Genomic DNA, 18,377 nt, shown 5'->3' with positions numbered 1-18,377 from the left:
TTCCCCCAAACTTATAAATTTCCCCAAAACCAATCTGTAAAAACTCTTTTATTTCCTCACATACATTTTACTGTAGCTTCTCAATTCATTCTTCAGTTATTAGACATTTAGATGCCCTCTAAGTTCTTATCATAAAAATGTTATAATAAACTTTTCACCCTAAAACCTTGCAATGAACATTTTTAGCAAAGTACTTTAAAAATTCCCTACCAAATCTGACCAAGAATCTACAGTTTAACATCAATTATATATTTCTATTTACCTGTAGGCTAGTAATGGTAAAATTAGCAATCAATCTGATAACTTCAGGGTACTCCTTCACCATAACCAATTCTCCCAGCTGGTAATTTGTCTTCAAACGAGCCAAAAATCGACAAAATTCATGATAATTACCTGGATCAGACAAACCCTAAAATATGAGACAGAAAGAAAGGCTTTTAAAAATACTTGAAAACAAACCAAGCCAAGGACCATCAGTAGAATTCCAAGAGTACTTTATTAAGCCTTCCAGTGTTCATGGGTACTCACGGTATTTTGTATCAACTAGGTAGGTAGTAATGAAAGCAAACGAACACTTTCTGCTGGGTTTATTAATATTGTCATCAACCATGAACAGTAAGGAATCCAAAGCAGAGCCTTGGCAGGAAACTCTGCAGCATGAAAACTAGTATGCTTAGGAACTCCTTACACCACCCAAAATGTGTGTGCGCGCACGCGTGTGCACTTGTGTGTGTGTGTGTGTGTGTGTGTGTGTGTTGACCTATACAGAAATCAATAGGAAACTTGGAAAATAGTTAAGATAAGACAATAAGAAGACTCTTGCAATCCCGGAAAAGAGTAATACCACTGAATTTAAGATAAATAGCGTACATGCACGGCACACACAAGTCATAGAAACTTCTTTTAATTCAACAAATTTTTATTGAGAACCTACAGGCACTGTACCTATAAGCATCTTCTGTTGCAAGTGAAGAGTCATTTGAATAGATTAGTGCAATGAAGGGCTCGAAGTTTAACAAAACTACTCTAAGACACAGAAATGGCTCCTGGGGGGGGGCGGGCAGGGTAAAAGGAAAGACCGAACCAGGTGCCCGCAGTGGTCTGTGAGCTCCTGGAAGGCAGGGCACACGTGTCACCATCTCTACAGTCTGAACACTTCGCAGTGGAGCTGGCAAGGAACAATTCAGAAAGTACTCGTTTAACACTGATAGAGTGTAGAGGAAATTTCACTCAAATGAGTTCACGGAAAGAATAGAAAATAGTGTGTAATTATTTAGGACAAATTACAGAAAGTACTGTGTACTCACAGCTCTTTTAATATGTGTGTAATCCCAAAATAATTAACATAATATTCAAACTAACTTTCAGAGCCATGAAACATCAATATTTGGATGTTAAGTGAATTAAGAAAATTATATGATATTACTTACCCTCCACATATTGATTGATGGTAGTAATTAAAATGAAAAACATTAAAGTATATTGGTAAAGTTCCATTTATCAGCAAAACACATACACTTTATAGTTATAGTAAATTGAAGGTGAAGCAGGGTGAGGGGACTGGATGAAAGAAGGTGAATGGATTCGCCAAAACACATGTATGTGCAATGTGCAAACACAGCCAACAACATGGCGATAGCCAGAAGGAAAGGGGGAGGGGTGGGGAGGGGACAGAGGGGAAGAAATAAGGACAGAAAGAGACTTTGCCCGGGTGACGGGCACCCGACGCCGCAGGCAGATGATGACGTTCTGCTGAGTGGTTCGCTGGAACCCGTGTGGGTTTATTAACCAAGGTCACCCCAGTAAGTTCCACTGATTTTAAAAGAGGGTAACGCAAAGGCACAACACATAAAATACTCCTAAGACTAACCTGCAAAAGATTTATACAAACTTCCTTAAATCACCATTTAACCTTTTAAAAGCTGTACTTCTGTTATGGATATTTTAAACCAAGCACAAAATAAAAAGTGAAACAAAAAATTTGATCTAGGCATGTGAAATCACTACTTGATAACGGCTTTGCAATGCTCGGAAATGAGTATTGCTATTGAAGTTTTGCAGTTAGTGTAGAAAGTAGACTTTAAAATCTACAAACTCTTATTTGTCCACAAGAGGGCAAAAAGACAGTATTTCATAATTTAAAGCCACTTAGAGCAATGTTAGCATTCAGACTTATATTTTCTAGTTCAGAAGGCAGCTATAACTCTGAACTCATCACTTCAGGAATTTAAGAAGAGCAAGCAAAGAAATGTAGTACAATAGTGAAAAGCGGAAGCATACTATGATACATGACATCCACTCAGCTCAAAGAATGGAAAAAATACAAGGGGAAGAACACACAAGTATGTCAGGAAAGGTGCCCATTTGCAGTACAAATGAGCCATGAGAAAGACGAATACGCTTCGTGCTTTCCTACAGAATGATAATAAAGTCACCAGTTTATGATGCACCTTTCAGCAGGAAACCTGTATTTCTAGATGGTAAGTATTAAAGTCTTCATAAATACCTGAGGGTTCTCAAGTATCCGTTTCACCCCCTTAATTAAATTGCTGAGGTACTGGGCACGTTCAGGACCGCTAAATAAGGATCTTCTTGTAGAAGCAAACTGAACCAAACATGAAAGTGCCTGAAAAAGGAAACAATGAAAGTCATTTCAATTTTAGAAGTAAGTAGGGCCACAGGTAAGGAACATGAGTCTTTACATAAAAAATATTTTTAATTTCTGAGATTAAAAATGCATTATAGAATCCAAAAATAATGAAAGCTAAAAATTTAACGTATCAATCACCACCACCATCCACAAGCCTTCAATCCCATTAACATTTCCATTAGTGTGCCTCCTCTTCTGATATTTTTTCATATATTAAATATGCCCAGAGCAGAGACTTCCGCCAAGATGGAGGCATAGGTGGAAACACTGTGCCTTCTCCCACAATCAAGTTTGAATACAACAAAGGTTTGGAGAAACAAAGACACAGCCAAAGGACAGAAAATTGAATTATACGGAAGTCCCACTACATCTAACCGTTCAACGGGGATGGTAAGAGGGGCGGAGCCAGCAGCGAGCAGGGTCGGGCAGGACAGATCCCCTGACCTAGATGCGCAGGCAGCCAGGAACCAGTCGGGGTGCGGGGCAGACTGACCGCGGTCGCACATTCGCGCACAGTGAGACGGATCACGCAGGCCCCAGGGGGCGAGGGCTGACGGCAGCGGCACACTCTCGTGCAGTGGGACGAAACGCATGGGCCTGGTGACGGCAGCAGCTGCAGCACTGGTGAGGGCCGAGGCGGCAGGCGGCAGACGGGACGCCATAGTCCCTCTTTGACCCCGCCCCCACATATAGCGTCACAACCCAGCGACTTAGTTGCCCTGCGCTAGTGAACACCTTAGGGCTCCGATCCTGCTATGGAACAGACACGAAGAGCCCGAAAGATGGCACAAGAAGAACTCAAAGTCCCAGAGCCAATAACTCTCAGCGACCGAGAAATCGCCAGCCTCTCAGAAGCACAATTCAAGACACTGTTTATCAGGATGCTCACAGAACTGGTTGATTGTAGTCACAAATTAGAGGAACATATGAAGGCTAAACTAATTGAAATGAAGGGAGATGTCCAGGAATCCAATAGCGATGGAAAGGAAACTGGGACTCAAATCAATGGAATGGACCAGAAGGAAGAACGAAACATCCAACCAGAAAGGAATGAAGAAATGAGAATTCAAAAAAATGAGGAGAAGCTTAGGAACCTCCAAGACATCTTTAAATATTCCGACATCCGGATTATAGGGGTACCAGAAGGGGGAAAGAAACAGCCACGAGTGGAAAACTTATTTGAACAAATAATAAAGGAGAACTTCCCCAGTCTGGCAAAGGAAATAGACTTCCAGGAAATCCAGGAAGCTCAGAGAGTCCCAAAGAAGTTGGACCCAAGAAGGAACACACCAAGGCACATCATAATTACATTAGCCAAGACTAAAATGAAGGAGAGAATCCTAGAAGCAGCAAGAGATAAGGGGACAGTCACCTACAAAGGAGTACCCATCAGACTGTCAGCGGATTTCTCAAAAGAGACCTTACAGGCAAGAAGGGGCTGGAAAGAAGTATTCCAAGTCATGAAATCCAAAGACCTACAGCCAAGATTGCTTTATCCAGCAAAACTTTCATTTAGAATGGAAGGACAGATAAAGTGCTTCTCAGATAAGGTCAAGTTCAAGGAGTTCATCATCACCAAGCCCTTATTATATGAAATGCTAAAGGGACTTATATAAGAAAAAGAAGATGAAAAATATGAACAGTGAAAGGACAGCAAACACACAGTTATTAACAACCACACCTAAAACAAAAGCAAACCAAGAGGACAGCTAGATCAGGAGTGGAACCATAGAAATGAAGAACACATGGAGGGTTAGCAACAGGGGAGTGGGAGGAGGAGAAGGGGGGAGAAGGCACAGAAAATAGCATAGACAGTAGGTAGAAAATAGATAGGGGGGAGGGCAAGAATAGTGGGGGAAATATAGAATCTAAAGAACTTGAGACACGTGGTTATAAACAAGGGGGGGAGAATGGTGGGGGAGGGACTGTGCAGGGGGGAGGGGAATGAAGGGGGGAATAGAACTGTAATGGTATAATCAATAAAATATATTTAAAAAATTAAAAATAAATAAATAAATAAATAAATATGCCCCAGAGCAGCCCTGGCTGGTGTAGCTCAGTGGATTGAGTGCGGGCCTGCGAACCACATGATCGCGGTTCGATTCCCAGTCAGGGCACATGCCTGGGTTGCAGGCCAGTTCCCAGCAAGGGACTCATGAGAGGCAACCATACATTGATATTTCTCTCCCTCTCTCCTTCCCTTCCTCTCTAAAGATAAATAAATAAAAATTTTTAAAAAATCTATGCCCAGAGCAGTGCCTGGACACTTGCACTCAAAAGGCTCGCAGTTGCTTCCGATGACCAGGTCTGTTTGCAAACCCTGGGTTCGCAAACAGAAAAGAAAAGATGATTTTCTGGCAGAAGATGTTCGGGCAATACTGCATATTATGCACTGTGGTATCCTGTACATGGGTGGGGGGACCTTCTGCAACTCAACCTAATCCAGCATGTCCCAAATTTATTTGATGACAGGATACCTTCCCACTCATAAATGTCTTAAGGAACAAGATGGAAAATGCTGCTGGAAGAGTTAGATACTCTATGAAAATTCCCACCAAGAATATACGGTCTAGTTACCTCCTTAAATTATTACTTTACCAGACAATTTCACTACTTAGCTTCTTAATCCCACCACTGGTGCCCACGGAAGTCCGCTGGATTATTAAATGGGAGGCCCCAACTTGGTAACTTTTAGGTCAAACTGGCCCATATATGTTTTGTTTTGGTTCACATAATGTTTGCTTGCCCAGTTTTTTAAAAATATTAGCATTTGCTGTCAATATTTAAATATTTCAATTTCACAGAAAATGCCTGGCTCTCTTGGCAAGGCTGAGAATAAGGGCAAAAATCATGGGATGACTGTCTGATGTTCTCCAGTTTGCCACAGTCCTTACCGTTAAAAACAAACAAACAAACAAACAAAAAACCTTAGGCAACTCTGATGTGTAGGAAGTTGGAGAACCACTAGTCTATTAAAGATACCCCAGGTCTGGGGCCCCCAAACACCCAGGTTTGAAACCCTGCCCCGGTATCTCGTTTGCTGCCCTGGAGAAAGTCTGGTCATTTCCTCATCTTCACAGTGAGGATAATACCCCGCAGCCTTTGAGGGTGAAGTGACATAAGCACCGTATGTTAATAGGGCACGCCCAATAAATGTCACTCTCTCTTACAGCTTATATGTTTACGTTTCATAAACATAACTGTACATGAAACCCTGGTTTTTAAACCACTAAAAACAGGACTATCCAGTTAAAAGACGGAAAGCTGAAGTTCTGCGGCACCACCTGGAAACTTAAGTGTCCCGTGAAACCCGGTTTAAAAACCAGCATCTTAAAACCCCAACTTCAAGAAGACACGTTCTGAAAATAAGGACCACTTTTGTGCACGAGTCTGTCCTGCCTCCCTAGGCAATGGTGCATCCAAACAAGCACGCCGTTCACACGCAGTCAAACCCGGAGCACCTCTTCTGGGGAACGGCAGCCTTAGGGGTTCCCCAGCTCTGCTCCTACAAGCTTAGATGTTAAACTGACAACTTTTTCTTCTCTCTTTTTTTTTCGGTCTTGCCTGGCTTCTGTTTTAGATTCCACAAAGATGGGGTTCACAGTTTCAAAGTTCTAGATAACCCAAGAGTTTCAGGATTTACTACATGGCATACTAGAACTGGATTTAACACTAACAACTGGAATGATGAGCACCAAACCAAGTGAGCAGACCGCCCCCATTTCTCATTCAGAGAGATCTGTGGGGGCTGCCTGGCGTGTCAGAGACACAGAGGCAGGCAGGGTTGAGAAAGAGCTACAGAGGGGGTCACCGAAGGGAAGGGAGCAGAGGAGGACGGCCACCCACTGAGCGGAGGTCCAGGGGAGGGACGAGGACTGAGGGGAAGGAAGATATACTTAGAGGCTGGTGGCGGGCCTGGCTCTGGGTGGAAGCGAGCTCGGGTCCCGGGCTCACCCACGAAATGGGGTGCACTGGTGACTATCGACAGAACCTGAGGAGCAGCGGAAGCCACACAAATCCCAGAAATGTAAGAATTTCCTGAGAGATAAACCCACTCAGGAATATAAACAGACTCTTTACAACCTTACATGAAGATCCCAAGTGCTTTTTAATGAAATAATAAATGGTTTCTACTTACTATCTGAGACAGTAGTGGTGGGAGCGAATGGTACAAATTGAAGAAAATATCCAACGTTTCCGGTTCCAGGAAAACTGGAAAAAAAGTTATTTTCTAATACCATTACTTTCAATTTTGTGATCTGAACAAAGTTAAGACTTCATCACACAAACCAAGCGCACCGAGGTCTCTTCGTGGGGCTGCCCTTTCCAGTTAGACTCAATTCCTTTTTAATTCCTAGTCATCTTCTTTGGAAAGATGAAACAGTACAGAGATAGCAATTAATTAGCTAAGATGCTCCTCATTTCTATGTAGCATTACAGTTCTTACTGGGAGAACCGTCTTTCTATTTTCAATGGTATTAAAGTACAGACATCTAAAAATTCAGCATTAAAAGGTAACTATAAGTACATAATAAAAGACAGTGGTACCCCACCCCAATTCAAAACCTTTCAACTCTTACCTATATTTACATACATATTTCCAAATGGCATGCTATATACTATTTCTTTCTTTAACTTTCGGTGTTAATTTACCTCACCACTCTCTCCACAGTCCATCCTTTTCTAAGAATCCATCCACTATCATACCAACTTAAGATTAAATCAATTCTAAGTGTTTATATTTCTTACGACTTATGTAAATAACATTCACAGCTGAAGCAAGGACTGCATCACATTTCAAACGCTCTCTGGATTTCATACCATCTCTTCCGTACTCACGCTGTACGTGTACCTGTCACCAATTCTTTACAAATGCTCTCACAGCTTTGCAAAATGTTCGTGCCATTTTCCATACAATCAATAACATCCAGTAACTATCATGTTCACTTTCTCACTCCTTCCTCCCAGAGCCTTCGCCTCAGACTGGGTATTCCTACATTTGTTACATAACTACCTCCTTTGTACATGTAGTATCAAGAAAGAGTGGAGAGAGACTCCGGGCCCCTAACCCAGCCTCCCCCAGGGTAACCTCCTGGAAAACGATGACACCGTATCACAGGCCGTACACAGTCGGGAAAGGACACCGCGACAACCCACTAGCCTAATTCTTGTTTCCCAGTTTTACATGTGCTTGTGTGTGGATCCAGTCTGTATGGTTTTCATTAGAATGTCGGTTCATGGATTCATAACCACAGTCAACGTATGAAATCCCTTTTGCTTGTTTTAGTCTCTAATTTCCATATTTGTTTTCACAGTATCTGTGGCATTTCTCCAATATATCTGATACGCCTGAATATGAAACCTCTCTGATTTAGTATCTTGACGGGAAAACGGCCTGGTCTTAAAAAGCGAGAGGGACGTGCACACAGGGGAGAGAGAGGGAAAAGGCAGGTCACCTGACTGTGCAGGTGGCACAGAGGGCCCGGGAGTGTGCATGGAACTTTGCACCCAGCCCTTTCAGCCCCATTCCGTCTTCTCTTGATCATTTTAGTCTGCCCCCGGGAACGCCCCACTGCCCTCAGCCCTCAGCTTTCTGGGATGTGTGAGGGCCTATCATCTTGCTTTTTTGGGATCTCTCTTTTTGTAAGAAAGTAAGTTGCAATTCTGTTTGCTAAGTCAGTGACTCTTTTCCTTCTCTTTATAACCTTGAAAAACATGTTGATATCTGTTGCCAAGTGTTGTATCCTTTCCCACTGTTTATCTGAAAGTTTCAAAACAGAGCTCATTTCCCCTCTCAAACCCGTTTTCCCCTTAACTCCATAGTCAGCCTTCTCCTTTTCCCAAAAGCAAAATGCAGTTACTCTGATGTGAACTGGAGACTGGAATAAGCAGCTACCTTGGGTTACAAATCCCTTTGAACTCTGACTGTCCAGTAAAAACTGCAGATCCCTGCACGCAGGCAACTACATTGCTTCATTCTGGGCATAAAGCTGATCACCCCTCACACTAAACTCCTTTCTTACTTGTTCTCCAGGTCGTTGGAATCTGCACAGTGCAAAGGTCATCTGCAGATTCGTCTGCCGAACTGCCAATGAAGTCAAAGTTAAGGCAGTTGAGGACCAGTTTCAGGACTTGCATTACTAGGTTCTGCTGATCCTGATCCTGAAGATTTAATGGTTTGGCCAACACCTGGATAAAAGTTCAAAAGCAAATAAAACTTTATAAAACATGGCAATAAACAAATTTTCACTAATTAAAATAATTTTCCAATGCCAAATTAAAATGAGCAAATGAGTTTGCAAAGTTATGTTATTGTGTATATTAGAAAAAAACTAAAAAATAACTCTCAAAAACTACAATGGACTATTTTCACACTTGATTTTGTAAAATGGGAATAAAAAAATGTTACTCTTAACTGTACAATGTAGGTCACCTTCAATAGTTTTAAGAGGTAACTTTAGAACAAACACTTTATATAGCACAAACGTATAAATGTATGGAATTCATTCAAAGGCTTCTTGGAACAAGCTGAAATATAATATTCTTCGAGAAAAAGTGGGGGAACTTCATGCGTCAATGATGCCTATTCAGCTAACAAAGGCTCTCAGAGCTGCTGGAAAGTGGGAGGACCCTCACGGGCTTCTGGAGAACGATTCTGACCTCCCCCCGCCCCCCCCCAAGGTCCATTCTGACATGACCGGAATAGGTTGTATCTCCTGGAGATGCTTTATGAAATATTTGTGGAGGAAATGATATGAAGCGTGGGATTCTGCTCGAAGAGTAACACAAAAAGAAATTAAATTGTTAGGTTGGGGACTGAGATGAATGAAACAAGACTGCTCCTGAGTTGTTACTGCAAACGATTGATGGATTCCAAGGGAGTCCATTACACTATTCCACCTTCGTCCCTACGTGTTAAAATTTCTATACTAAAGGAAAAATTGTAAAATCACAGGCTCTTTCAGCCTGGCCTCGTGTGGCCTCCGCCATGTCACTATGGAACTGAACTAGGTAGAAAACAGTGAGCAGTGGAACACACTTTGGGAAATGCTGTATTACACCAATTAACAAGCCTGGGCGGCATGACGGAGTCCCCATACCACAAGATGACACAACAGAATTGTGAACAGTCCTAACCCTAATGACCAGTAAGGCACAAAGTAGCAAATGGTGAAACAGTGCTGCCCTAAGGGATTATTGAAGTCAACTATCCTGGCTCAACTATGAATAAATACTGATAACTGACTAAAGAGAAAAACCTACTGTCATTTCACTGTTCATCTACACCCGGTTAAAATATGGGCAGGGCGTTAAAGAAATGAAGACTCAATTAGCTTCTGCAATAAACAATCCGAGGCAGGAAGACGCCAAAAGTACCATCCAAAGAATGGTACTTTCTTTGAGACCTTCCCAATTTTCTTTGCATTTTACTCCGTTATATTCCTAGTGAGTGAACGTCAATTTCTGGAACTACAGATTTGTGGAAATCCGTAAGATAGCTTAGATTAGAGCTCCGTGCGTTCCGCCTTTTGAACAGTTGTAGAAAATCCTAAAATACAAAATATTGTCTAAGAGAATTTCTTAGGGTTGTCTACAACTCTTCAAAAGGCAGAACGCTGGGAGGGAGGCTCGCTCGAAATTCCCTGAAACATAGAATTTCCTGGACACTGTAGCTCAGACGCTGCGTCACTAGGCAACTCACCTCCTTGAGAAGAGAGCACGCGAGCACTAAGACGTCTTTGAGGGACGTGTCGCGAAACGAGGTGGCTATTTTCCTGTGCTTTGCTGAAGGTCTAGAGTAGTCAACCTGAAAAGATCAAGACGAATTCATTTAGCCAGGCTCACCGAATAGGAGGACAAAATTCACTGAGTGGGAAAAACACGGAAACGATGCTCAAAGAATCACTAAGTCTAGCGCTGAAAGAACTTTAAAAAACCTGCCGGGATTCAGCGGCTCGCTGAGCGTCACTCAGAGACGTAAGGGGAGCGCCCAATCAGAGCCAAGCTCCGCACCATCTGAATTCAGTGCTCCTCCCACCAACCACGCTGATCCCCAAACCTCAAACCAGAACCGACCAAACTCCCACAGGCAGTATAAACACATACTATAAACAACAGACAGATACTAAGGGTATCAGCTCCTCAACTATGCACATGGAGCAAGTGACAACTTCTCTGTTCCTCAGACTCCCCCTTAAAATGATAACTATCTAAAATAATCTAATCTTCCAATTCTATCTTTCTGTAAATCAGCAAACTGAACCAGTTATATAAAATGTCTCCTATATAAAAATGGTATTTCTATATACACCAGGTATGTCATTGGTCTTATACATCCTTGGTACTCTAAAAAGAAACCAAGGCAGAAATGATAAATAATTAGCAATTTGATTTATTATATAAGCAATACCATATTCCCTGTGAATATTTTATTAATGATAAATAATCTTAAAAATAAATTTACTAAGAACCTCTAAAATATATATGGTCAAAACTATATTATTAATACCATTAATGTTTCCAATTACCAATAGGCAATAGCAAACAAAACTGAAGTCTGAAACCCAAACAATTATTAATACCATGGGCAAAGTGATTACAGAAAGCAGTTACTGGAATCTGTACCCAATGAGTAAGATCTGAATTGATATTTCCAGCATTCCTCCCTTCTTTCAAATCAAACTTCAGTCTGTGAATCCTACCATACTTCCCTTAATATATAAAAAAAATTCTCCTTCAGACAAATTAATAGTAGTTTTACAGCATTACAACAGCAATTTCTGAAACATTCTTCACACATTACCTCAAGGAATCCTCCAAACTAATCTGTTAGGTACCTATTTTCCTCTTTCTTGCCTACGAGGAAATTGAAGTGTAGGGACACACTGCCTTGGACGGGCCTCTCATTACCAGCGCATCCACAGCACAGAGAAGGGCCTTGGGTTCCCTGACACTCACACGCACCAGGCTGGGGGCCAGCAGCTGCCCCAGGAGGGGGTCACAGCAGAGCCACTCTCGCTTTAAAGACAGCGAATGTGCGTGCAAAGCCATGGGCAAGTGCATACTAGGCAGTAAGCACAAAGCTGAAACACAAGCCCAGGCCTTACTTCAGAATTATTCTGGAGGCCTACACGCTTACTGGTACACGGAGACGCCCGATTTTCTGAGAAGAAAAACTGTGGGTCCATTTTCTACTGCGCACCTACACGCCTCTACCACGTAGGCAAAGTACATTCCACTCCTTGAGGATTATATATTGATACACTCCAGGAACAGCAGACTTTGCTTCTAAAAGAGCTGAATAACATCTACTACTCTGAACTTTTAAGAAACTTAGATCTTTTTCTTAAAAGGTACATCCTGATATTGACACCACGTGAATCTACCTGGCTCACATTTGACCACCACAGTATTGAATTTTCACTATGCATTGTAGCTCTCTGACTGTCTGGTCCAAAAGTACTTAAGAAATTCTAGTTGAAATGATCAATGCCGTAAAATCAGGCTGAGTGGCATCTGTCCAGAAGCCATATTATTTTTTTCACTATACAAAGCCAAAATCAGTCTTGAGACCTTGAAGCTTGTTTCAAAAGGCACTTGGTTCTATACAAGATAAGCCTGGAACATCTTGTACCAGAAAGTAAGAAAATGTTCAAAGGACAGTAAGTAAATGTCAAATGGACATAGAAACCAGCTTGAAAGGGTTCCTGCTGGCCAAATCTGGGAAAATTTGAACATCAAAATATGTCAGTAATGAATTATAACCCATTAAATAAAATACGAAACTAGGAGTCCCTACTGATGTAAATAAATGAATAAATGGAAACTTTGATACGGAATAAGGTATTTTCAGAGTTTTAAAGTACCTCCCAAGAACATACTTATTATTGACAAAGGGTAAAGAGCAAATTCACAGTTGGAGAAGCCCAGTAGAAACCGTCTGAATCACATGCCCCCAGTGAACATCGTTAGTAACGTGACCAATCAAATCCGTGTGTTCCTGACCCGAGACAAGACCACGGCGTCGCTTCTGTGATATTCCCAACAGGTTCGCAGATCTGAATCCACGAGGGAAGAAACATTAGACAAGCCCAAAGGCAGGGCCATTTCACAAGTACCAAGGTCATAAAAGTGAAGGGAAGATTGAGAACTTTTCTAGACTGACGGAGACTAATAAAACATCTGGTAAATGAGATGCATGATTCTAAATTGGTTGCTCCCTGGGACAAATGATGAAACCTAAATGGAGTATGAGAATAACAATAATATGTCATTTAATTTGCTACTTTTAATGTGTAGGAGAATGTCCTTGTGTGTAAGAGACACACTAAAAGTATTCTGGGAACACGTCAGTAACTTAGTAGCAAATGGTGTAAAGAAAACTTCTTTTTTTTTAAAAGATTTTATTTATTTATTTTTAGAGGGGAAGGAAAGGAGAGAGGGAGAGAAATATCAATGTATGGTCGCCTCTCATGTGTCCCCTGCTGAGAACCGGCCTGCAACCCAGGCATGTGCCCTGACTAGGAATCGAACCGCGATCCTTTGGTTCGCAGGCCCGTGCTCAATCCACTGAGCTACACCAGCCAGGGTGAGAAAACTCCTTTGTATTATATTCCCAAGTTTTCTGTAAGTTCAAGAAAGTTAGTTTTTTAAAAAAAAAAACTTTGTTGCTCTCTGGGTCATACTTTTATCAGAACTCCAAACTACCTAGTATTGTCTTAGTAACAATCCACACAGAAAACCCTCACCACCAGAGCAGTCTGTATTCCTATTCTGTGAAGTAGGAAATGAAAAAAAATCCCCGTAATTCGGATGTTGGAACGTTTAAACATGTCCTGGAGGTTCCTAAGCCTCTCATTTTTTTGAATTCTTGTTTCTTCCTTCTTTTCTGTTTAGATGTTTCTTTCTTCCTTCTGGTCCACTCCCTTAATTTGAGTCCCAGCTTCCTCTCCATCACTATTGGTTTCCTGTGCATTTCCCTTCATTCAGTCAGTTTAGTCTCCATATGTTCCTCTAATTTGTGGCTAAAATCAACCAATTCTGTGAGCATCCTCATCACCAGTGTTTTGAACTGTGCATCTGAAAGGCTGGCTATTTCTTGGTCACTTAGAATTATAGGCCCTGGGGCTTTAAGATGTTCTTGAGTCATGTTTGCACCTGTTATGTTTGAGGGGAGGAGCCTTAAGTGTTCGTCAGGGCGGGGCAACCCAGTCGCTGGGTTGTGATGCTGTAGGTGGGGGCGGGGTCACAGAGGAACAGCCACGAGTGGAAAACTTATTTGAACAAATAATAAAGGAGAAATTCCCCAGTCTGGCAAAGGAAATAGACTTCCAGGAAATCCAGGAAGCTCAGAGAGTCCCAAAGAAGTTGGACCCAAGAAGGAACACACCAAAGCACATCATAATTACATTAGCCAAGATTAAAATGAAGGAGAGAATTCTAGAAGCAGCAAGAGATAAGGGGACAGTCACCTACAAAGGAGTTCCCATCAGACTGTCAGCGGATTTCTCAAAAGAGACCTTCTAGGCAAGAAGGGGCTGGAAAGAAGTATTCCAAGTCATGAAATCCAAAGACCTACAGCCAAGATTGCTCTATCCAGCAAAGCTTTCATTTAGAATCGAAGGGCAAATAAAGTGCTTCTCAGATAAGATCAAATTCAAGGAGTTCATCATCACCAAGGGACATTTCTGCTGTCCCTTATTACATGAAATGTTAAAGGGACTTATCTAAGAAAAAGAAAATAAAAATATGAACAGTGAAAGGACAGCAAACTCACAGTTATTAACAACCACACCTAAAACAAAAACAAACCAAGAGGACAGCTAGATCAGGAGTGGAACCATAGAAATGAAGAACACATGGAGGGTTAGCAACAGGGGAGTGGGAGGGGGAGAAGGGGGGAGAAGGTACAGAAAATAAGTAGCATAGACAGTAGGTAGAAAATAGACAGGGGGGAGGGCAGGAATACTATGGGAAATACAGAATCTAAAGAACTTGTGACACATGGACAGGAACAAAAGGGGGGGAATGGTGGGGGAGGGATGTGCAGGGTGGAGGGAAGTGAAGGGGGGAATGGGAAAACTGTAATGGCATAATCAATAAAATATATTTTTTAAAAAAGAAAAAAAATAAATAAAATATATGTATTTTTAAAGAAGAAAGCTACAGCTCTTCAGACATATTTACAGAGTCTAAAGGTTTGGCCAGACTCCTTGTCATAATGTCCCATAATGTCCCAATGCCGACACAGTAACTCTGTTCGAGAAGATGTTACCACTAGTCCTGGATACATACACAGATGTTGGCATAAGGCAAGAAATCCTCATGTCCTCCAGGGAAGTGACCGGCTTGTGGTGTGTAAGAGATCCCTTTAATTTTAGAAATCCTTCAAATCCAAAAGTATTTTCTAATTCTTGACTGAACACAAGTAGAAAACCGTTATTTTGGAGGCTTCTTTTTTTTATGCCCTGAAACCATATCATCTCTCCAAAGGCAGTGTGGCAAGCGGTCCTGGCAAGCTTCCCCGACACGTATGCACGTGTGTGTACGTAAATACATGCATGCATCCATATGTGGACACGCACACACACACACAGACCATTCAAGAGGACGATCAATTTTGATACAAGAGCCTCCACTTCCCTTTACTGCACCATGCCACACAGAACCCAACTTCCGCCTTTGCGCTGCTGAGAGCCATGTGACGTGCAAACGTGAACAGAGGCAGGTGACAGAGCCCTCAGCTGCGGAGCTCATAAAGGCACTGCTGGGGGGCAGCGCAGCTTCGGAAAGCCCCCCTGGTACAGGGTTAAAATCCCCGCTGGCAAGTGGCCAAGTGCCAATGCCTGCCCCACGGTAGCCCCGCTGTGCACCCATGATGGAGTACGGTGTCCCAAGGCGCTTCTCTCCTACCTGTAAGCAAACACAGGTTGGTTTCTCTACTGCACATCATTTATTTTGTATGGTTAGGATATTACTATATATGCAGAACGTAAAAGGACAATTCTCCCATGGCCATGGAGCAAGGACCGTGTCTAATTCCCTATTCTTTGTGGTACTTTCTACTTTTGGTGTTATTTTCAATAACAATGGACGTATTCCAACACTTATTATCCCACCAACAGATTAAGAAAAAACACCTGACTATTCAGAGTTGTATGACCACATAAAGAAGATTTTACATCAAAAATCAGCATTGCTTAGCAAATATCATGTCACCGTTAGATGGAAAGGCTTACCAGGTTCATCTCCTGAGTCAGTTCGGAAAGGATTATTACTCCTATTACGCAGTGTTCCACGGTGCCCTTGGGAGAAAATAACCAAGGTCAGACTAACTGGAGACGTGATTGGTTCTTAATGTGTAAACCAGGTAGTATTTACAAGTAATTAAATACTGAAACATAACATTCTCTTAACGTATATCGACTAAAATATGTAGAAAAAGCACAATGAGGTCCACAAATACAAAGAATTTCGAGTTCATTTTTTGAAGAATAAATTGGTACACAGAGCTGAGTGGGACAGAAGCTCATGAATCTTAGAACTGTGTGATACTCTACAAAATGTTTTCAGCAACTTATCACGAACTAAACCTGAAACTGTAGGAGTCTAGTTTCACACTTTTCACAAGACCCTCAATAAGAACGAACAAAAAATACTTCTTAGCTCTATAAATCTGCATGAAGGGTACTGAGATACATGCATTCAATAAATAATGAATAAGAAGCTTAGAAACTAGTTTAAATCCTCAATCTAGCATCAGATAAGACCCCCTAGCCCCCTTTAATACTACGTAACAGGGCGTGTGTATACACACATCACGTGTCCACAATGAAGACACCTGTGGTGCCCAGAGCATGACGGCAAACACATGCCCATCAGTATGGTACACCGTTTCACAGCCTCTGTAATCGATTTTTACATAATCGATTTCCAACTGAATCTCAAAAACTTCTTCAAATCAAAATTCAGGTTTTATGTGCACATTATTAGCAAGCCACCCCACTGCAGACTCAAACGGTAAGTATGAAATAAATGCAGCACCCAACTGGAGTGGGGTCATAAAAGCCCACTAATAGATGACACACTTTTCCAGTTGTAATTTTACAGCTGGCCATTCCGTCACTGAATTCCACTAACGACGGGTGACTCAGTGTAACTAAGTTCCAACCACCTCATCACAAAACCATAAACAAAAGAAGTGCACCATAATGTTTGCATCTTAATTCTTTAAGACAAGCTGAACTGCTTGAACTGAGCTACAGGTTTCCTGTTCCCGAGGCCTCCGTCTTCTGGGTGCACCAGGCTGAGACTCCACACGTGGGGTGCCCTGACTAACCGGCTGGTCCCCGAATTCGCTGGTGGTCTGCAAACCCAACTCCAATCTGAGAACGGTCTGATACTGGTCCATGAATGGATGAAAAGCTTTGTGCCAGAATATAAAAGAACTAAGTGACTATGCACACTGGTTAGTTCAGCTGGCACGTTCTCAGAGCACGTCCTTCCGGGTGAAGTCAGCACCGTGTTGACTTGCATTGTGACACAAACCCCTCATTTTGCTGCGGGCCAGCAACGGGAGTAGCCCGGCCGCGGACACCAGGAGGGTCCTCCAGGCGGGTGAGTGTGGAAAGGAGGCACGAAATGTGTGAGTGTGGCAGCCACAGACGGCAAAGACGGAGAAAAGAAGATGTACACACCTTCAGGCCATTAAAGATTTAACACACTTAAAATAATTGTTAGCAGAAAATTCACAGAGGCCACTAATCCCAAAGGAAGCCTTCGGTATCACTATTTTAGAGTGCTCAAACACTCAAGTTGATTGTCCTTCTCCTGAACCAAGGACAGGTTAAGTAACACACCGAGAAAGCAAGTGCTTTTTCTGATACTAGAATAAACTTTGAAAATCAACCATTTGCTGTTTTTTCTGCTCTCCTGCAACAGACAACAAAGAACACTAAAGCCCAACTTACCAGCCACTAAACATGGAGCCTGAAAAATGTTAGTCAACAAAAATGATTTCATTCCATTGAGTTTCAACCTTGATTTAAAAAAAAAAGAACTTTGAAGCCTATTCTTGTCTATGCTTATGATTCTTGATGAGCTGTATGCAAGCGCAGTGAAGGACAAGAGAGGGGTGTTGGCTTCTGTGTTGGCCAAAACTCCAAGTACTAGTCCACCGTGAGAAACCCACCCGTCTCTGAACAAACTGACTCTGTCTGCCCAAGGGTGGACCTGCTCAGGGCAAAAAACACTCATTCACGTGGTTTTAGATGATCAAACATTGGAAGTGCTCAGGAGGTGCTGCTACTTTAAGTGAAATGACTCATAGAGAAACCAATTTTATTATAACACTCATTGATACAAACAGAGCTAAGCTGCTCTGCATCTCATCGACACTGAGATGACATTACGGGAGGGCCTGCGTATTTGTGAACCGTGGTTTGAACAACATGAATGAAAGAGCCGCAGCCCGTCCAGCATCTCACTTGCCGAGGTGTCCAGCATTGTACTGCATGGTGGAGTTACATCACCTTACACAGGGATCAGACCTCACAGTGGCTGTATGAGAAGTAAGATCTCAGAAAGTCCGAACTCCTCCTGACTGCTAATCAACCAGTACTGCCCCATCTCTCAATTAACCCAAACTGCCACATTTTCGAGAACTGTTAACAGATCACTGCTTGTTCAGCACAGCACTAGCTGAAGTACTTCTCTTGCAAGTAGGGTT

At 42.1% G+C, this 18,377-nt stretch overlaps 1 protein-coding gene across 2 annotated transcripts in view; it reads right to left on the bottom strand.

The window, feature by feature from the left end:
• RANBP17 (RAN binding protein 17) overlaps positions 1–18,377 on the bottom strand; it is a 239,136-nt gene that overhangs the window by 205,858 nt on the left and 14,901 nt on the right. For both annotated transcript variants that reach the window (XM_037057757.1, XM_037057758.1), the window contains exons 5-10: positions 15,889–15,954; positions 10,353–10,457; positions 8,674–8,839; positions 6,789–6,862; positions 2,507–2,626; positions 263–409 (exon numbers count right to left, since the gene is read on the bottom strand). In XM_037057757.1, the coding sequence (XP_036913652.1) occupies positions 263–409; positions 2,507–2,626; positions 6,789–6,862; positions 8,674–8,839; positions 10,353–10,457; positions 15,889–15,954 (678 nt within the window). The remainder of the gene's footprint in view (positions 1–262; positions 410–2,506; positions 2,627–6,788; positions 6,863–8,673; positions 8,840–10,352; positions 10,458–15,888; positions 15,955–18,377) is intronic.

Source organism: Sturnira hondurensis, unplaced genomic scaffold (assembly GCF_014824575.4).
Source record: "Sturnira hondurensis isolate 20B ecotype Veracruz unplaced genomic scaffold, ASM1482457v3 Scaffold0009733, whole genome shotgun sequence".
Lineage (NCBI taxonomy): Eukaryota > Metazoa > Chordata > Mammalia > Chiroptera > Phyllostomidae > Sturnira > Sturnira hondurensis.
This window is presented reverse-complemented; position numbering and strand designations above follow the sequence as displayed.